This window comes from Montipora foliosa, chromosome 8 (genome assembly GCF_036669935.1).
Source record: "Montipora foliosa isolate CH-2021 chromosome 8, ASM3666993v2, whole genome shotgun sequence".
NCBI classification, from domain to species: domain Eukaryota; kingdom Metazoa; phylum Cnidaria; class Anthozoa; order Scleractinia; family Acroporidae; genus Montipora; species Montipora foliosa.
This window is the reverse complement of record NC_090876.1, coordinates 3,091,993-3,114,492: the sequence shown is the minus strand read 5'-3', so window position 1 is coordinate 3,114,492 and position 22,500 is coordinate 3,091,993. Positions and strand designations below refer to the sequence as shown.

At 41.3% G+C, this 22,500-nt stretch overlaps 1 protein-coding gene across 1 annotated transcript; it reads left to right on the top strand.

The window, feature by feature from the left end:
- The first annotated feature begins 1,480 nt into the window (after nucleotides 1–1,480).
- Nucleotides 1,481–6,133, top strand: LOC137967768 (uncharacterized). Its single transcript, XM_068814337.1, has 5 exons — nucleotides 1,481–2,407; nucleotides 3,427–3,653; nucleotides 4,233–4,571; nucleotides 4,795–4,994; nucleotides 5,689–6,133. The coding sequence occupies exons 1-5, from the start codon at nucleotides 1,486–1,488 to the stop codon at nucleotides 5,864–5,866; spliced, it is 1,866 nt and encodes a 621-aa protein (XP_068670438.1). The 5' UTR covers nucleotides 1,481–1,485; the 3' UTR covers nucleotides 5,867–6,133.
- The last annotated feature ends 16,367 nt before the right edge of the window (nucleotides 6,134–22,500 follow it).

The window sequence follows — 22,500 nt, the reverse complement described above, 5'->3', positions numbered from 1 at the left end:
CCAAAAGACCCAATGATCACAGTTATACGGATAACGATTCACAGGATACCCCAAAAAGAAAGGAACATTTGGAAAGCGTTTCGATAGGACCAGGGCAATCTTTCTTGGGAAAGGAATACCTACCAGCCAATACTGACCCGGGACCCGATGCAGGTATACCGGAGGATGCTGCAATTGATACCGCCCTGCAGAGTAAAACCAACCAAAATCAAGTTGATTCTCACGGAATAAGAGACGAGCTGCCTTCCATCAACAGGGTTCAAAGAAAACTTCGCAGTCTTCTTGAAAAGCACAAACCAAATGAAGAACTTCAAAGTTCACCATCCGAGTTGCATCGAAAGAAAGATGCATTCGATATTATTCGAGAAGAAATCCATTCTGATAAAGACAACGATAAGGAACAGTCATCAAGAAGCGAAGAAGAATCTTTTACAAACGAAAACCCTGAAGTGTTTACACCAGAAGGACAGTTTACAAGTAAAGGAACTTCCTCTTTGCAAGAAGTCAAAACTGGTGTTCGTCCAGAAAGGACGAGGCCCTTGAATATAAGGTGGCCCGTAGCTCATCCTCTGACAAAAAGGGATGACAACACGCGATATAAAGTCAAGAGGAAGAAAAAGGCTGAAGACCCCGCAAAATCAAGCTCGCCTATCATTGTTGCAGGAATAGCCGCTGGAATACTTGTTTTGTTTTGTATCGTGACAAGCGTGTTCCAGTTATGGTAAGCAACTAGTTCTTCACAAATCGTCAGATTAGAGAATAGATGCATTCAAAGTTCAGTTGTAGGGCTTAGCGCGCGTGTTGCATTCAATTTTGTTTGAATTTCATCGCACCAAAGTTTTTGCGTCACTTGCGAACTGTCTGGTCTGGATTTTCTCTAAGGGACCCGGCCTTGCTTTTATTCGGGACGTAGGAAATCTGACAATACTTTCAACATGATTGTATTAAAACAATAATTCCTCTGGACGCTTCCTTGTCTTGGGTTCAGGAAAATTATAGCAACAAAGTGAAACCTTAAAGAAACGCATGAGCTATACTTTCCTCTTTCCTATTAGTGTTCGTGTGATATTTGTTAATGTTTTTGTTGCCATAACTATTCAGTGTTGGTGCACGCTTAGCCTCAAATCCATACCAAAAGACATTTATTCTACGGCTTGCAGTCTGAGATATTTTGTCTGCCTCTTCGTATTTACGCGCACGTACGGAAAAAAAATGGAAATAAATAAAAACAGAAAGAACAATGGAAACTGAGAAGAGCCTCCTTCTTATGTTTTGTCCCTTTTTATCTCTCTGAGTCAACTTAGGTCAGTAAATCGATTTCTCTGTTTTAATATTATCATACTGAAATTTGGTTTTATTATGACATTGTTTAGCAAGAAATGTAGGAAGAAACCTCCAGATCTTGATGATCCGGAACTTGGTGCTGCAGCGGACAGTGGAGAAACTGCAACAAGCAAAAAATCATTTTTCAAAAGAAAAGGTGCTATGCGAAAGAAGAAAGGAAATGACAAATCTGCCGCAAAGTCAAAGGATCATCATGCTGGGTCAACGGAAAAAGCCGATAACAACACCACGGGGGGAAAAACAACTCATTATAACACCCAACAAAGTACTCAGCCCGGAGAAGTTTGTTTTGTCAACGAAACTTTAGGATCTGATGCATTTAATGGTTGTCAATCTCCTATGTCCGAACCGTCTTCCTGCACACCCAATGAAACACCCGCCTCTTCCCCAATGAATGGGTTTTCAGGGATATCTCTTCAATCTGAGCCCCCGGATTTATGGAATTGCTCTCAAAGCGGACAAAACGACACACTACCATCAGCATCAACTTCTGCGCCAACTTCGGATGACAACGAAACCGCAAACGAAACAACATCGCCGCACCTCTCTGCCCCTGAGTCACCTGTTGCATGTAACATGCAAGGAGCGTCAACTTCTACCGCAGCGGAATCGACAGGTTTATCCAAGGACTCTGGAGGGTCAGTTAAATGCACCAATGAAACAAATACAAGCAATTCTTCTACAGAATCCTGTAAAACGCCAGTGGCTCCGTTAAATGAAGTCATCATAACAATCGAAGATGAGGTGGAAACGAAGTTAGTGTTGGTTCCCTCAAGTGAGTGTTCGTCCGCAGAGCTTCTCTCCAGTGGAACTGGTTCGGCAGCTAAGACGGCGTTGGACGTTAACGAAAGTACCTTGGAACGCGACAACGAGGACAACTCTTTGCTTGGTTCGGAATACGAGTCTTCATCAGGGGAGCTTATCTACTCCACTGAGCCGCATGCTATGAAGATTGACTCAACAGCTGATAATGATGACAGTTTTGTGGTGCCTCCCCCATCTGCACCACCCTTGCCTCCACCGCAACCTACACCCCCAAAGGCTTCAACGGAACTCAAACGAGGTAAGGAAGGAGCACTTGCCCCGTCGTTTCTCGAACGTCATGAAACATTTCGGGCTTTTTTCGGGTGTCACAAATCTTCGTGCTTTATCTTAAAAACGGAGAGGTTTTAAGTCAGCAAACTTCACAATTAGTTTGCTCTATGCTATCTTGAAAAAAAATTTAACGTTAAAAGAGACGAGCCCCAGGAACAACATGACCTTTCTCCAATAAGAAGAATTAAACAACCGTGTAGGGTAAGCCCACTTTCCACCCTAGTTGTCCAAATACAGAATTTCTTCATCCAGTGAATAAGTCACTGTTATCTGGAGTATAAACTATACTTCAGTCACGTTCAACGTTGTCAAAGTTTTTCGGTAAGTCTTTATTTGGAGCGCTTTCCTTTTGTCAGAACTGGCCGGCCATACCCGTCAGTATGCAACAGTTTGAAGGAACACTTGCATGACAATCCCTCGCATTCTTCTGGAGGAGTATATGTCATCCTCGAAGTGTGATAATGCTTGTCAATTTGTGTGTCAATTTAAAGACGTTGTAGAGTTAGTCCTTCCAAATACCCGGTCTGGCGGGTCAGTACTGTCAAATTGGAAAGTGTCCTTAGATTTGCTTAGAGTTGCATATTGTCATGTTAGTAAATACGGAAATCTTTGCACAGATTGAAGCTGTCGGAAAGCGACTCCTCCAACGGATGAAGTTATACAGTCTCTGAATAACTGGGGCCAGGTGTTCAGTAGATCAGCAGGGGGTTATATGGGTCCCTGATTTGATTGGATTTGATTTGTGTTAATTTGTTGATTTCATTTCACAGTGTCCCCAATTAGTGCTCCAGCGCTAGAAGACTAGACACTTAAATAAAGTTCCTTTCCTTTCCTGTGGCGATATTTCTAATCACTATCCTTTCCAACCGCCTCCCCTTTCCCCTCCAAAATCCCCCTATCCCCCAATCGCAGGTTTTACAAGGAAATGAAGTGGAAAAAGCTCTTATGGGAGAGATGACGTCCGTTTTCCCATATTTTAATTATTAGGAAAGGCGATTGGCGGGCGCAAAGCAAAGAATACTCGCCTTATCATCAGACGTCTTACGTCCAAAGATCATTCCTCTGGATTTCTTGATCACCTGAAAGTAGCATGGTCGCAAATATTAACTGAAAAAGACGAGTTTGTGGACAAAAGTAAGGAGAAACGTCGAGTTATCAAGGTGCAGACGGAACAAACACGGACATCTCTCACCGAAAGCATTGGTTTGGGAAAGGTAACTTTATTTTAAAGCGATTCGTAACTTAATAAGCAGACCCGGCATATATGTTGGCTAGAAATCCACTACCTTCCTGTCTTTCGCTACCGTCTTGCCCCCATTGATTCTCATCATCAGCCGGGGTCACGAGCTTTCGTGACTTACGGAGTCAGTTACTAAGGCCACAAGTGGGTGACTGGCCCTACTGATGATCGGTGTATTAATGGAGTATCCTTTTCCGTGTTATTTATTATTCGGAGTTTCCTTCTAACTTCTGCCAACTAAGGTTATAGAGCTCTACCCACCCTGTTTGTTGTAACCTTAACGGGGGTGGCGTAGGGATTGCTGGCACTTGCTAAAGGTGCCACCCGAGAACTGGTGGGCCGGAGCGTGCCTTGTCCCGGGGAAGACTGAGGCGCCAACCTGTCCTACCCCAGTGCCACAACCCATCCATCACTCAATTCATAACACTTGTATCAGTGATCCTAACAATCCCGTGCTATTGCTCTTAATTCAACGTGTTAATGAAGTCATTACGTGTGTTCTACTGCCAGTAGCTGTCACGTTTTCTTACTGTCAAAAGTGTTTCGCCCACAGAGTATCATCATGAATGAAAAACTGGACAAGAAGAGACAGAAAAGATGTGCCGTGAAACGCCGTGTAATTCGCAAGGCTTTATCTGTACCATCTGATTCTACCACTAAGTCACATTCTCCTCTGTCAGAAGAAATTGCTTTTGCAAAATCTGTTATTTTGCCCGGAATCACGCATCAGAAGGCCAACAGACGCAACAAGGAAATGTCTAAGGTTATCGGAAAGATGGTGAATGAATTGCATGACCCCGGTTTTGAAGACAGGATTCGGATCGCAGCTTCAACTATCAACGCTGACGAAGAAACAAGAGATTTAAATGCAAAGGGACTCCATATGAGAAGGGTAAGTGTGAATGCAAGAGTAACCAAGTTGCGATTGATATACCGAATGCTTTCCTAAAAAAAGTATGGGTATGCGTAATGATCATCTGTCGCTCTGCGACATCGATAGGCAATTGAAGTTGAAAAAAAGAAAAGAAAAAAGGTTTTTATGTAAACAATAGGAGAGCGGAAAAACGCGTTAAGTTAAAGCAAAACCAGTAAATGGTTTGCATGTACAATTTCAGGTTATCAAGATGGACGCCATACTGATGAAGAAGAGGGGAAGGAAGAGTACATTCAAATCTGATATCATGTTTGCAAGAAGTGTAATCTTCGGTCCTCCAGCATCCGATCATGTGAAACACCCTCAAATGGGCTGTGGTTGCTATTATTGCAAGAAACACTGGGCTAAAACAGGCGGACCACCATGTTTCATCCCTCCCAAGTGAGTGTGTGTAATAACTTTTGTTGTAGGTTGAATCGCGTTACCAGACTGATACTCGTTGGCAATCGTTTTGTCAACTGTTGACTTCGAGGTCAGATCAAGCCCATCAGTAGGAGCATTCCTCCGAATTGACTTCTTGATCGGGCGTTTTGACAGACCTAGTTATTTTTAGAGACGTCTTTCCCGCGAATGAGACTCCTGCGGGAGACCTATGACCAATCACAAGAAGCTCACTTGACGTGATAGCGTCACCGAACCGGTGTCACAGCGTTTTGTGTTCCACCGTGTTATCTGTTCCCCCTGATCACTGGGCACTAATGCTGTGTGTTCTCCCTTCGCCATAACGATTTATATGATAGTAGAATATGAATCCAGAAAGTATCCTAAACATGCATAAGAGCTAACCTTAGGCCTAAAACTGGCTTTTGTTTAGGCCTAATTAGGCCTAAGGTTGGCTTTTATGCATGTTTAGGATACTTTCTGTATTCATATATTCTGGTACCATATTTATCTTTATGGCGAAGGGGGAACACACAGTATTAGTGCCCAGTTTTCGGGGGAACAGATAACACGGTGGAGCACAAAACGTCGTGACACCGGAAAAGGCAGGTGCCTTTTTGTTTTTATATTTTTGCGGAAAAGGTAGTCCAAAAAATAGATCGGTCTGTAAAAAATTTATTTTCTCTCTCCACAGAGCCTTCGCCATAGCCAAAGGAATTCTTCTTATTGACGGAATGTTATACTTCACTTCCACGAAGCGTAAACTTCCTATTTGTGATTCTGTTCAGGTTGCACCCGTCGGAGCCAAGACAGGCTTCTCCGCTCATTCGAATCCTTCAACGTCCTCTGCACGAGGCACTGTAAACTTTTGAATATTTAAATATGGAGGCACGTTCAACATACTTCAATCATCTCGCCCAATAACTTTTACCTATATGATGAGATGTGGACATAATTTTACGTTATACATGTTTTTTTCTTTTTTTCTTCAAGAAATGAGAACGATCATTTTGATTTTTTTCTTCCATAATTAACATTACTTACTGCAAATACAGCATTCGCGATATAGTTTTTCGCAAAAAGAAAAGAAATGTGTGATACGGCACGATCAAAGTATATAAGTGTATTACGGTACAACGATTAAAGAATATATATTACGGTCCAAAGTGTAACTGTACTTATTTAACGAGACACATAGCGGGTGCAGGGATGGCGCAGTGGTGAGAACACTCGCCTCCCACCAATGTGGTCCGGGTTCGATTCCCTGACTCGTATGTTGGTTGCATGTGTTGGTTCTCTACTCTACTCTGTTTTCCCCTTTCCTAAAAAAAAAAACATTTCATTTGATTTGTATTAATTTATTAATTTCAGTTTACTGTGTCCCTAGTTGTACCTGAAGAAGGCCGGTTTGGCCAGCCGAAATATAGTACACCACTAAAATAAAATCTACGTTGTATCGGCTCTTGCTCAAAATATTTGGCTTCTCAACTTGTAATTATGCCGATAAAATCAACCCACTGATTCAACGTACACCGACAGGAAGATTGTCCACGGTTGCTTGCTTCAAAGCTCTGGAACTTAAAGAAAGTTCCTTTTCCATTCCTTTGACATTCACATCTCTACAAGCATTTCAACAAGAGGAGCTTTAAATTTAATATCTTTCGTGATAATGAATTCAAATCACAAATCTAAGCAGGTGGTTACTCAGATACAGCGAGAGTCACGCATGTGCAAATGTGTGCTTGCATCGTTTGCTTGGAAGTTCGCCTCGTTTCTGTCCCTAGCGTAGCGATATCGTATTTATTTTGTTCATTCAATCACAAGTCTCCTGTAACTCAGTGTTGATCATTGCTAGTAGTCCGAAGGTCTCTAAACTATTCTTAGAATCACGAGGAATTTTCCGATTATACCCGAATCAATTAACGAAATGATCTATGAAATGAATCATATATTGAACTGCGGATATGACATCAACTGGAGCGAAGTAAAGCCTGAAAAATTATTGACTTCAACGGGCTTTCAACCCTTGACCTCGCGATACCGGTACGACGCTCTAACGAACTGAGCTATGAAGCCACTGACATTGTGGATTTTCACAAATGACCAGCTCCCAACGTCAGTGGCTTCATAGCTCAGTTGGTTAGAGCGTCGCACTGGTGTCGCAAGGTCACGGGTTCAGACCCCGTCGAAGTCATGAATTTTTCAGGATTCTCTTCGCAACTGCTAAGGCAGCGTTTACACGAATGCAGTTTCACATCGACACGGTTTCATGACTTTGAAACCGCGTCAAAATCGATGCGGTTTGGTTTGGCCCTGGATTCTCTTTTAAAACCAGTAAACTCATTGGTACGGATAAAATCAGGTAGTGCATTCCGCAACTTAGCTGATACGTAAGAATAAAAAGAGAACTAAGACCATAACCCATGACTGGTTGTTCCAGGTTTATTGAGGAAGAGAATGTAACTTCCGCGAAGATCATGCATAAGAGGAAGACGGGAGAGAAAACGTATTTTTCATACAAGCAGAACAATCCTTTTTAAAAAAAAAAAAAAAAGCAAAAAGAACAAAAGAAAACATACTTTCATCAAGTAATTGGAGGAAATTTTGAATGCGCTTATTGCAAAGAGATGTAGAGCTTGACTTTCGTAGTAAAAGGACAGGTAATCTGCAAATATAAATATCGCTATTCTCTTATTTACATTATTATACCCTTTCTTTGACACGAGAATTACATCGAAATGAAAGCACAAATTTGTTGCCAATTTTCTATGATAGAAACCTCTTCAGAAATCTAAAATCTAAGTTAACAGCACACACCAGGCCTACTCCTGAGTATCTGGCTTGAAATCATTTCCTCTGGCCGCTCTTCAGCCATTTGATGAGGGCCAGTCTCGTGCTTCTTAAGTTGCCTCGCTCATGCCCGAAAAGAATTCTGGGTAATTCTGCCATTCCATGACAAGGGAAGACTCCCGATTCTCATTTCATAGTTTTTTTCATAAGTGTCGGGCCAGCCAGTCCTACCAGCAAAATAACGCATCGATACGTTGATGCCTATAAAATCAACTGAAATGTCAATTGCTGGTAAAAAATCAAATAAAAATACCAGCATGTCAATTTTTCATCAAAAAGCCAGAACACTTGCGCATGCGCTGACGGAATGTTTGAACAAGAGAGAAAAACGCAGTACCTCCAGACACCGGCGCTGGAGCGTCGTACCAAACGAGTCATCCCGGGATTTCGGCCCGTGCGATCGCTTTTGGACGCAGTTGGCCCTTCGCTGCTTTCTGCTACCGACCTTGCCTCCCGGTACGGCATTGAGGGAGAGATATGTCGGCCCCTAAACCATATGTGACAAATCCCACGCCTACTCACAGCTCCAAACCGCCCTTGTCAATATAGCCTAAGAATTAGATGGCTTATATATTTAAGAGAAAAGTCATTTTATCTGTCATATGGTAACAACTGGAGTCGCAGATTACAAAGTGTGCGCATGCGCCCTGCTAAAGGTAACATACATACAGTCATAAGCTTTTTCCGAATAACTGCAGGAGCTAATATCTTCGAGACATTACATTTACAGCTAAAATACATAGCATATACAGATACCTACTAAATACATAATATTTAAAGATATATTCATTAAAAAGAAAAGCCGCTGTGCAAAATGCGGCCCTGGATTCTCTTTTAAAACCAGTAAACTCATTGGTACGGATAAAATCAGGTAGTGCATTCCGCAACTTAGCTGATACGTAAGAAAAAAGAGAACTAACACCATAACTGGTTGTTCCAGGTTTATTGAGGGACAGAATGTAATTTCCGCGAAGATCATGCATAAGAAAGGGACGGGAGAGAAAACGTATTTTCCATATCAGCAGAAAAACCCTCTTTTCCAAACTAAAAACAAAAAAAACCCAGACTTTTATCAAGTAATGCAAGGAAATTTTGAATGCGTTTATTGCATAAAGATGCAGAGCTTGATTTTCGTAGTAAGAGGACAGGTAATCTGCAAATATAAATATCGTTATTCTCTTATTTACATTATTATACCGTTTCTTTGACACGAGAATTACAGCGAAATGAAAGCACAACTTTGCCGCGAAATTTCTATGATAAAAACTTGTTCAGAAATCCAAAATCTAAGTTAACAGCACACACCAGGCCTACTCCTGAGTATCTGGCTAGAAATCATTTCCTCTGGCCGCGCTTTAGCCATTCGATGAGGGCCAGTCTCGTGCTTCTTAAGTTGCCTCGCTCATGCCCGAAAAGAATTCTGGGTAATTCTGCCATTCCATGACAAGGGAAGACTCCCGATTCTCATTTCATAGTTTTTTTCATAAGTGTCGGGCCAGCCAGTCCTACCAGCAAAATAACGCATCGATACGTTGATGCCTATAAAATCAACTGAAATGTCAATTGCTGGTAAAAAATCAAATAAAAATACCAGCATGTCAATTTTTCATCAAAGAGCCAGAACACTTGCGCATGCGCTGACGGAATGTTTGAACAAGAGAGAAAAACGCAATACCTCCAGAAACCGGCGCTGGAGCGTCGTACCAAACGAGTCATCCCGGGATTTCGGCCCGTGCGATCGCTTTTGGACGCAGTTGGCCCTTCGCTGCTTTCTGCTACCGACCTTGCCTCCCGGTACGGCATTGAGGGAGAGATATGTCGGCCCCTAAACCATATGTGACAAATCCCACGCCTACTCACAGCTCCAAACCGCCCTTGTCAATATAGCCTAAGAATTAGATGGCTTATATATTTAAGAGAAAAGTCATTTTATCTGTCATATGGTAACAACTGGAGTCGCAGATTACAAAGTGTGCGCATGCGCCCTGCTAAAGGTAACATACATACAGTCATAAGCTTTTTCCGAATAACTGCAGGAGCTAATATCTTCGAGACATTACATTTACAGCTAAAATACATAGCATATACAGATACCTACTAAATACATAATATTTAAAGATATATTCATTAAAAAGAAAAGCCGCTGTGCAAAATGCGGCCCTGGATTCTCTTTTAAAACCAGTAAACTCATTGGTACGGATAAAATCAGGTAGTGCATTCCGCAACTTAGCTGATACGTAAGAAAAAAGAGAACTAACACCATAACTGGTTGTTCCAGGTTTATTGAGGAACAGAATGTAATTTCCGCGAAGATCATGCATAAGAAAGGACGGGAGAGAAAACGTATTTTCCATATCAGCAGAAAAACCCTCTTTTCCAAACTAAAAACAAAAAAAACCCAGACTTTTATCAAGTAATGCAAGGAAATTTTGAATGCGTTTATTGCATAAAGATGCAGAGCTTGATTTTCGTAGTAAGAGGACAGGTAATCTGCAAATATAAATATCGTTATTCTCTTATTTACATATTATACCGTTTCTCTGCCGCGAATTTTCTATGATAAAAACTTGTTCAGAAATCCAAAATCTAAGTTAACAGCACACACCAGGCCTACTCCTGAGTATCTGGCTAGAAATCATTTCCTCTGGCCGCGCTTTAGCCATTCGATGAGGGCCAGTCTCGTGCTTCTTAAGTTGCCTCGCTCATGCCCGAAAAGAATTCTGGGTAATTCTGCCATTCCATGACAAGGGAAGACTCCCGATTCTCATTTCATAGTTTTTTTCATAAGTGTCGGGCCAGCCAGTCCTACCAGCAAAATAACGCATCGATACGTTGATGCCTATAAAATCAACTGAAATGTCAATTGCTGGTAAAAAATCAAATAAAAATACCAGCATGTCAATTTTTCATCAAAGAGCCAGAACACTTGCGCATGCGCTGACGGAATGTTTGAACAAGAGAGAAAAACGCAGTACCTCCAGACACCGGCGCTGGAGCGTCGTACCAAACGAGTCATCCCGGGATTTCGGCCCGTGCGATCGCTTTTGGACGCAGTTGGCCCTTCGCTGCTTTCTGCTACCGACCTTGCCTCCCGGTACGGCATTGAGGGAGAGATATGTCGGCCCCTAAACCATATGTGACAAATCCCACGCCTACTCACAGCTCCAAACCGCCCTTGTCAATATAGCCTAAGAATTAGATGGCTTATATATTTAAGAGAAAAGTCATTTTATCTGTCATATGGTAACAACTGGAGTCGCAGATTACAAAGTGTGCGCATGCGCCCTGCTAAAGGTAATATACATACAGTCATAAGCTTTTTCCGAATAACTGCAGGAGCTAATATCTTCGAGACATTACATTTACAGCTAAAATACATAGCATATACAGATACCTACTAAATACATAATATTTAAAGATATATTCATTAAAAAGAAAAGCCGCTGTGCAAAATGCGGCCCTGGATTCTCTTTTAAAACCAGTAAACTCATTGGTACGGATAAAATCAGGTAGTGCATTCCGCAACTTAGCTGATACGTAAGAAAAAAGAGAACTAACACCATAACTGGTTGTTCCAGGTTTATTGAGGGACAGAATGTAATTTCCGCGAAGATCATGCATAAGAAAGGGACGGGAGAGAAAACGTATTTTCCATATCAGCAGAAAAACCCTCTTTTCCAAACTAAAAACAAAAAAAACCCAGACTTTTATCAAGTAATGCAAGGAAATTTTGAATGCGTTTATTGCATAAAGATGCAGAGCTTGATTTTCGTAGTAAGAGGACAGGTAATCTGCAAATATAAATATCGTTATTCTCTTATTTACATTATTATACCGTTTCTTTGACACGAGAATTACAGCGAAATGAAAGCACAACTTTGCCGCGAATTTTCTATGATAAAAACTTGTTCAGAAATCCAAAATCTAAGTTAACAGCACACACCAGGCCTACTCCTGAGTATCTGGCTAGAAATCATTTCCTCTGGCCGCGCTTTAGCCATTCGATGAGGGCCAGTCTCGTGCTTCTTAAGTTGCCTCGCTCATGCCCGAAAAGAATTCTGGGTAATTCTGCCATTCCATGACAAGGGAAGACTCCCGATTCTCATTTCATAGTTTTTTTCATAAGTGTCGGGCCAGCCAGTCCTACCAGCAAAATAACGCATCGATACGTTGATGCCTATAAAATCAACTGAAATGTCAATTGCTGGTAAAAAATCAAATAAAAATACCAGCATGTCAATTTTTCATCAAAGAGCCAGAACACTTGCGCATGCGCTGACGGAATGTTTGAACAAGAGAGAAAAACGCAGTACCTCCAGACACCGGCGCTGGAGCGTCGTACCAAACGAGTCATCCCGGGATTTCGGCCCGTGCGATCGCTTTTGGACGCAGTTGGCCCTTCGCTGCTTTCTGCTACCGACCTTGCCTCCCGGTACGGCATTGAGGGAGAGATATGTCGGCCCCTAAACCATATGTGACAAATCCCACGCCTACTTACAGCTCCAAACCGCCCTTGTCAATATAGCCTAAGAATTAGATGGCTTATATATTTAAGAGAAAAGTCATTTTATCTGTCATATGGTAACAACTGGAGTCGCAGATTACAAAGTGTGCGCATGCGCCCTGCTAAAGGTAACATACATACAGTCATAAGCTTTTTCCGAATAACTGCAGGAGCTAATATCTTCGAGACATTACATTTACAGCTAAAATACATAGCATATACAGATACCTACTAAATACATAATATTTAAAGATATATTCATTAAAAAGAAAAGCCGCTGTGCAAAATGCGGCCCTGGATTCTCTTTCAAAACCAGTAAACTCATTGGTACGGATAAAATCAGGTAGTGCATTCCGCAACTTAGCTGATACGTAAGAAAAAAGAGAACTAACACCATAACTGGTTGTTCCAGGTTTATTGAGGGACAGAATGTAATTTCCGCGAAGATCATGCATAAGAAAGGGACGGGAGAGAAAACGTATTTTCCATATCAGCAGAAAAACCCTCTTTTCCAAACTAAAAACAAAAAAAACCCAGACTTTTATCAAGTAATGCAAGGAAATTTTGAATGCGTTTATTGCATAAAGATGCAGAGCTTGATTTTCGTAGTAAGAGGACAGGTAATCTGCAAATATAAATATCGTTATTCTCTTATTTACATTATTATACCGTTTCTTTGACACGAGAATTACAGCGAAATGAAAGCACAACTTTGCCGCGAATTTTCTATGATAAAAACTTGTTCAGAAATCCAAAATCTAAGTTAACAGCACACACCAGGCCTACTCCTGAGTATCTGGCTAGAAATCATTTCCTCTGGCCGCGCTTTAGCCATTCGATGAGGGCCAGTCTCGTGCTTCTTAAGTTGCCTCGCTCATGCCCGAAAAGAATTCTGGGTAATTCTGCCATTCCATGACAAGGGAAGACTCCCGATTCTCATTTCATAGTTTTTTTCATAAGTGTCGGGCCAGCCAGTCCTACCAGCAAAATAACGCATCGATACGTTGATGCCTATAAAATCAACTGAAATGTCAATTGCTGGTAAAAAATCAAATAAAAATACCAGCATGTCAATTTTTCATCAAAGAGCCAGAACACTTGCGCATGCGCTGACGGAATGTTTGAACAAGAGAGAAAAACGCAGTACCTCCAGACACCGGCGCTGGAGCGTCGTACCAAACGAGTCATCCCGGGATTTCGGCCCGTGCGATCGCTTTTGGACGCAGTTGGCCCTTCGCTGCTTTCTGCTACCGACCTTGCCTCCCGGTACGGCATTGAGGGAGAGATATGTCGGCCCCTAAACCATATGTGACAAATCCCACGCCTACTCACAGCTCCAAACCGCCCTTGTCAATATAGCCTAAGAATTAGATGGCTTATATATTTAAGAGAAAAGTCATTTTATCTGTCATATGGTAACAACTGGAGTCGCAGATTACAAAGTGTGCGCATGCGCCCTGCTAAAGGTAACATACATACAGTCATAAGCTTTTTCCGAATAACTGCAGGAGCTAATATCTTCGAGACATTACATTTACAGCTAAAATACATAGCATATACAGATACCTACTAAATACATAATATTTAAAGATATATTCATTAAAAAGAAAAGCCGCTGTGCAAAATGCGGCCCTGGATTCTCTTTTAAAACCAGTAAACTCATTGGTACGGATAAAATCAGGTAGTGCATTCCGCAACTTAGCTGATACGTAAGAAAAAAGAGAACTAACACCATAACTGGTTGTTCCAGGTTTATTGAGGGACAGAATGTAATTTCCGCGAAGATCATGCATAAGAAAGGGACGGGAGAGAAAACGTATTTTCCATATCAGCAGAAAAACCCTCTTTTCCAAACTAAAAACAAAAAAAACCCAGACTTTTATCAAGTAATGCAAGGAAATTTTGAATGCGTTTATTGCATAAAGATGCAGAGCTTGATTTTCGTAGTAAGAGGACAGGTAATCTGCAAATATAAATATCGTTATTCTCTTATTTACATTATTATACCGTTTCTTTGACACGAGAATTACAGCGAAATGAAAGCACAACTTTGCCGCGAATTTTCTATGATAAAAACTTGTTCAGAAATCCAAAATCTAAGTTAACAGCACACACCAGGCCTACTCCTGAGTATCTGGCTAGAAATCATTTCCTCTGGCCGCGCTTTAGCCATTCGATGAGGGCCAGTCTCGTGCTTCTTAAGTTGCCTCGCTCATGCCCGAAAAGAATTCTGGGTAATTCTGCCATTCCATGACAAGGGAAGACTCCCGATTCTCATTTCAGAGTTTTTTTCATAAGTGTCGGGCCAGCCAGTCCTACCAGCAAAATAACGCATCGATACGTTGATGCCTATAAAATCAACTGAAATGTCAATTGCTGGTAAAAAATCAAATAAAAATACCAGCATGTCAATTTTTCATCAAAGAGCCAGAACACTTGCGCATGCGCTGACGGATTGTTTGAACAAGAGAGAAAAACGCAGTACCTCCAGACACCGGCGCTGGAGCGTCGTACCAAACGAGTCATCCCGGGATTTCGGCCCGTGCGATCGCTTTTGGACGCAGTTGGCCCTTCGCTGCTTTCTGCTACCGACCTTGCCTCCCGGTACGGCATTGAGGGAGAGATATGTCGGCCCCTAAACCATATGTGACAAATCCCACGCCTACTCACAGCTCCAAACCGCCCTTGTCAATATAGCCTAAGAATTAGATGGCTTATATATTTAAGAGAAAAGTCATTTTATCTGTCATATGGTAACAACTGGAGTCGCAGATTACAAAGTGTGCGCATGCGCCCTGCTAAAGGTAACATACATACAGTCATAAGCTTTTTCCGAATAACTGCAGGAGCTAATATCTTCGAGACATTACATTTACAGCTAAAATACATAGCATATACAGATACCTACTAAATACATAATATTTAAAGATATATTCATTAAAAAGAAAAGCCGCTGTGCAAAATGCGGCCCTGGATTCTCTTTCAAAACCAGTAAACTCATTGGTACGGATAAAATCAGGTAGTGCATTCCGCAACTTAGCTGATACGTAAGAAAAAAGAGAACTAACACCATAACTGGTTGTTCCAGGTTTATTGAGGGACAGAATGTAATTTCCGCGAAGATCATGCATAAGAAAGGGACGGGAGAGAAAACGTATTTTCCATATCAGCAGAAAAACCCTCTTTTCCAAACTAAAAACAAAAAAAACCCAGACTTTTATCAAGTAATGCAAGGAAATTTTGAATGCGTTTATTGCATAAAGATGCAGAGCTTGATTTTCGTAGTAAGAGGACAGGTAATCTGCAAATATAAATATCGTTATTCTCTTATTTACATTATTATACCGTTTCTTTGACACGAGAATTACAGCGAAATGAAAGCACAACTTTGCCGCGAATTTTCTATGATAAAAACTTGTTCAGAAATCCAAAATCTAAGTTAACAGCACACACCAGGCCTACTCCTGAGTATCTGGCTAGAAATCATTTCCTCTGGCCGCGCTTTAGCCATTCGATGAGGGCCAGTCTCGTGCTTCTTAAGTTGCCTCGCTCATGCCCGAAAAGAATTCTGGGTAATTCTGCCATTCCATGACAAGGGAAGACTCCCGATTCTCATTTCAGAGTTTTTTTCATAAGTGTCGGGCCAGCCAGTCCTACCAGCAAAATAACGCATCGATACGTTGATGCCTATAAAATCAACTGAAATGTCAATTGCTGGTAAAAAATCAAATAAAAATACCAGCATGTCAATTTTTCATCAAAGAGCCAGAACACTTGCGCATGCGCTGACGGAATGTTTGAACAAGAGAGAAAAACGCAGTACCTCCAGACACCGGCGCTGGAGCGTCGTACCAAACGAGTCATCCCGGGATTTCGGCCCGTGCGATCGCTTTTGGACGCAGTTGGCCCTTCGCTGCTTTCTGCTACCGACCTTGCCTCCCGGTACGGCATTGAGGGAGAGATATGTCGGCCCCTAAACCATATGTGACAAATCCCACGCCTACTTACAGCTCCAAACCGCCCTTGTCAATATAGCCTAAGAATTAGATGGCTTATATATTTAAGAGAAAAGTCATTTTATCTGTCATATGGTAACAACTGGAGTCGCAGATTACAAAGTGTGCGCATGCGCCCTGCTAAAGGTAACATACATACAGTCATAAGCTTTTTCCGAATAACTGCAGGAGCTAATATCTTCGAGACATTACATTTACAGCTAAAATACATAGCATATACAGATACCTACTAAATACATAATATTTAAAGATATATTCATTAAAAAGAAAAGCCGCTGTGCAAAATGCGGCCCTGGATTCTCTTTCAAAACCAGTAAACTCATTGGTACGGATAAAATCAGGTAGTGCATTCCGCAACTTAGCTGATACGTAAGAAAAAAGAGAACTAACACCATAACTGGTTGTTCCAGGTTTATTGAGGGACAGAATGTAATTTCCGCGAAGATCATGCATAAGAAAGGGACGGGAGAGAAAACGTATTTTCCATATCAGCAGAAAAACCCTCTTTTCCAAACTAAAAACAAAAAAAACCCAGACTTTTATCAAGTAATGCAAGGAAATTTTGAATGCGTTTATTGCATAAAGATGCAGAGCTTGATTTTCGTAGTAAGAGGACAGGTAATCTGCAAATATAAATATCGTTATTCTCTTATTTACATTATTATACCGTTTCTTTGACACGAGAATTACAGCGAAATGAAAGCACAACTTTGCCGCGAATTTTCTATGATAAAAACTTGTTCAGAAATCCAAAATCTAAGTTAACAGCACACACCAGGCCTACTCCTGAGTATCTGGCTAGAAATCATTTCCTCTGGCCGCGCTTTAGCCATTCGATGAGGGCCAGTCTCGTGCTTCTTAAGTTGCCTCGCTCATGCCCGAAAAGAATTCTGGGTAATTCTGCCATTCCATGACAAGGGAAGACTCCCGATTCTCATTTCAGAGTTTTTTTCATAAGTGTCGGGCCAGCCAGTCCTACCAGCAAAATAACGCATCGATACGTTGATGCCTATAAAATCAACTGAAATGTCAATTGCTGGTAAAAAATCAAATAAAAATACCAGCATGTCAATTTTTCATCAAAGAGCCAGAACACTTGCGCATGCGCTGACGGATTGTTTGAACAAGAGAGAAAAACGCAGTACCTCCAGACACCGGCGCTGGAGCGTCGTACCAAACGAGTCATCCCGGGATTTCGGCCCGTGCGATCGCTTTTGGACGCAGTTGGCCCTTCGCTGCTTTCTGCTACCGACCTTGCCTCCCGGTACGGCATTGAGGGAGAGATATGTCGGCCCCTAAACCATATGTGACAAATCCCACGCCTACTCACAGCTCCAAACCGCCCTTGTCAATATAGCCTAAGAATTAGATGGCTTATATATTTAAGAGAAAAGTCATTTTATCTGTCATATGGTAACAACTGGAGTCGCAGATTACAAAGTGTGCGCATGCGCCCTGCTAAAGGTAACATACATACAGTCATAAGCTTTTTCCGAATAACTGCAGGAGCTAATATCTTCGAGACATTACATTTACAGCTAAAATACATAGCATATACAGATACCTACTAAATACATAATATTTAAAGATATATTCATTAAAAAGAAAAGCCGCTGTGCAAAATGCGGCCCTGGATTCTCTTTTAAAACCAGTAAACTCATTGGTACGGATAAAATCAGGTAGTGCATTCCGCAACTTAGCTGATACGTAAGAAAAAAGAGAACTAACACCATAACTGGTTGTTCCAGGTTTATTGAGGGACAGAATGTAATTTCCGCGAAGATCATGCATAAGAAAGGGACGGGAGAGAAAACGTATTTTCCATATCAGCAGAAAAACCCTCTTTTCCAAACTAAAAACAAAAAAAACCCAGACTTTTATCAAGTAATGCAAGGAAATTTTGAATGCGTTTATTGCATAAAGATGCAGAGCTTGATTTTCGTAGTAAGAGGACAGGTAATCTGCAAATATAAATATCGTTATTCTCTTATTTACATTATTATACCGTTTCTTTGACACGAGAATTACAGCGAAATGAAAGCACAACTTTGCCGCGAAATTTCTATGATAAAAACTTGTTCAGAAATCCAAAATCTAAGTTAACAGCACACACCAGGCCTACTCCTGAGTATCTGGCTAGAAATCATTTCCTCTGGCCGCGCTTTAGCCATTCGATGAGGGCCAGTCTCGTGCTTCTTAAGTTGCCTCGCTCATGCCCGAAAAGAATTCTGGGTAATTCTGCCATTCCATGACAAGGGAAGACTCCCGATTCTCATTTCAGAGTTTTTTTCATAAGTGTCGGGCCAGCCAGTCCTACCAGCAAAATAACGCATCGATACGTTGATGCCTATAAAATCAACTGAAATGTCAATTGCTGGTAAAAAATCAAATAAAAATACCAGCATGTCAATTTTTCATCAAAGAGCCAGAACACTTGCGCATGCGCTGACGGAATGTTTGAACAAGAGAGAAAAACGCAGTACCTCCAGACACCGGCGCTGGAGCGTCGTACCAAACGAGTCATCCCGGGATTTCGGCCCGTGCGATCGCTTTTGGACGCAGTTGGCCCTTCGCTGCTTTCTGCTACCGACCTTGCCTCCCGGTACGGCATTGAGGGAGAGATATGTCGGCCCCTAAACCATATGTGACAAATCCCACGCCTACTCACAGCTCCAAACCGCCCTTGTCAATATAGCCTAAGAATTAGATGGCTTATATATTTAAGAGAAAAGTCATTTTATCTGTCATATGGTAACAACTGGAGTCGCAGATTACAAAGTGTGCGCATGCGCCCTGCTAAAGGTAACATACATACAGTCATAAGCTTTTTCCGAATAACTGCAGGAGCTAATATCTTCGAGACATTACATTTACAGCTAAAATACATAGCATATACAGATACCTACTAAATACATAATATTTAAAGATATATTCATTAAAAAGAAAAGCCGCTGTGCAAAATGCGGCCCTGGATTCTCTTTTAAAACCAGTAAACTCATTGGTACGGATAAAATCAGGTAGTGCATTCCGCAACTTAGCTGATACGTAAGAAAAAAGAGAACTAACACCATAACTGGTTGTTCCAGGTTTATTGAGGGACAGAATGTAATTTCCGCGAAGATCATGCATAAGAAAGGGACGGGAGAGAAAACGTATTTTCCATATCAGCAGAAAAACCCTCTTTTCCAAACTAAAAACAAAAAAAACCCAGACTTTTATCAAGTAATGCAAGGAAATTTTGAATGCGTTTATTGCATAAAGATGCAGAGCTTGATTTTCGTAGTAAGAGGACAGGTAATCTGCAAATATAAATATCGTTATTCTCTTATTTACATTATTATACCGTTTCTTTGACACGAGAATTACAGCGAAATGAAAGCACAACTTTGCCGCGAATTTTCTATGATAAAAACTTGTTCAGAAATCCAAAATCTAAGTTAACAGCACACACCAGGCCTACTCCTGAGTATCTGGCTAGAAATCATTTCCTCTGGCCGCGCTTTAGCCATTCGATGAGGGCCAGTCTCGTGCTTCTTAAGTTGCCTCGCTCATGCCCGAAAAGAATTCTGGGTAATTCTGCCATTCCATGACAAGGGAAGACTCCCGATTCTCATTTCAGAGTTTTTTTCATAAGTGTCGGGCCAGCCAGTCCTACCAGCAAAATAACGCATCGATACGTTGATGCCTATAAAATCAACTGAAATGTCAATTGCTGGTAAAAAATCAAATAAAAATACCAGCATGTCAATTTTTCATCAAAGAGCCAGAACACTTGCGCATGCGCTGACGGAATGTTTGAACAAGAGAGAAAAACGCAGTACCTCCAGACACCGGCGCTGGAGCGTCGTACCAAACGAGTCATCCCGGGATTTCGGCCCGTGCGATCGCTTTTGGACGCAGTTGGCCCTTCGCTGCTTTCTGCTACCGACCTTGCCTCCCGGTACGGCATTGAGGGAGAGATATGTCGGCCCCTAAACCATATGTGACAAATCCCACGCCTACTCACAGCTCCAAACCGCCCTTGTCAATATAGCCTAAGAATTAGATGGCTTATATATTTAAGAGAAAAGTCATTTTATCTGTCATATGGTAACAACTGGAGTCGCAGATTACAAAGTGTGCGCATGCGCCCTGCTAAAGGTAACATACATACAGTCATAAGCTTTTTCCGAATAACTGCAGGAGCTAATATCTTCGAGACATTACATTTACAGCTAAAATACATAGCATATACAGATACCTACTAAATACATAATATTTAAAGATATATTCATTAAAAAGAAAAGCCGCTGTGCAAAATGCGGCCCTGGATTCTCTTTTAAAACCAGTAAACTCATTGGTACGGATAAAATCAGGTAGTGCATTCCGCAACTTAGCTGATACGTAAGAAAAAAGAGAACTAACACCATAACTGGTTGTTCCAGGTTTATTGAGGGACAGAATGTAATTTCCGCGAAGATCATGCATAAGAAAGGGACGGGAGAGAAAACGTATTTTCCATATCAGCAGAAAAACCCTCTTTTCCAAACTAAAAACAAAAAAAACCCAGACTTTTATCAAGTAATGCAAGGAAATTTTGAATGCGTTTATTGCATAAAGATGCAGAGCTTGATTTTCGTAGTAAGAGGACAGGTAATCTGCAAATATAAATATCGTTATTCTCTTATTTACATTATTATACCGTTTCTTTGACACGAGAATTACAGCGAAATGAAAGCACAACTTTGCCGCGAATTTTCTATGATAAAAACTTGTTCAGAAATCCAAAATCTAAGTTAACAGCACACACCAGGCCTACTCCTGAGTATCTGGCTAGAAATCATTTCCTCTGGCCGCGCTTTAGCCATTCGATGAGGGCCAGTCTCGTGCTTCTTAAGTTGCCTCGCTCATGCCCGAAAAGAATTCTGGGTAATTCTGCCATTCCATGACAAGGGAAGACTCCCGATTCTCATTTCAGAGTTTTTTTCATAAGTGTCGGGCCAGCCAGTCCTACCAGCAAAATAACGCATCGATACGTTGATGCCTATAAAATCAACTGAAATGTCAATTGCTGGTAAAAAATCAAATAAAAATACCAGCATGTCAATTTTTCATCAAAGAGCCAGAACACTTGCGCATGCGCTGACGGAATGTTTGAACAAGAGAGAAAAACGCAGTACCTCCAGACACCGGCGCTGGAGCGTCGTACCAAACGAGTCATCCCGGGATTTCGGCCCGTGCGATCGCTTTTGGACGCAGTTGGCCCTTCGCTGCTTTCTGCTACCGACCTTGCCTCCCGGTACGGCATTGAGGGAGAGATATGTCGGCCCCTAAACCATATGTGACAAATCCCACGCCTACTCACAGCTCCAAACCGCCCTTGTCAATATAGCCTAAGAATTAGATGGCTTATATATTTAAGAGAAAAGTCATTTTATCTGTCATATGGTAACAACTGGAGTCGCAGATTACAAAGTGTGCGCATGCGCCCTGCTAAAGGTAACATACATACAGTCATAAGCTTTTTCCGAATAACTGCAGGAGCTAATATCTTCGAGACATTACATTTACAGCTAAAATACATAGCATATACAGATACCTACTAAATACATAATATTTAAAGATATATTCATTAAAAAGAAAAGCCGCTGTGCAAAATGCGGCCCTGGATTCTCTTTTAAAACCAGTAAACTCATTGGTACGGATAAAATCAGGTAGTGCATTCCGCAACTTAGCTGATACGTAAGAAAAAAGAGAACTAACACCATAACTGGTTGTTCCAGGTTTATTGAGGGACAGAATGTAATTTCCGCGAAGATCATGCATAAGAAAGGGACGGGAGAGAAAACGTATTTTCCATATCAGCAGAAAAACCCTCTTTTCCAAACTAAAAACAAAAAAAACCCAGACTTTTATCAAGTAATGCAAGGAAATTTTGAATGCGTTTATTGCATAAAGATGCAGAGCTTGATTTTCGTAGTAAGAGGACAGGTAATCTGCAAATATAAATATCGTTATTCTCTTATTTACATTATTATACCGTTTCTTTGACACGAGAATTACAGCGAAATGAAAGCACAACTTTGCCGCGAATTTTCTATGATAAAAACTTGTTCAGAAATCCAAAATCTAAGTTAACAGCACACACCAGGCCTAC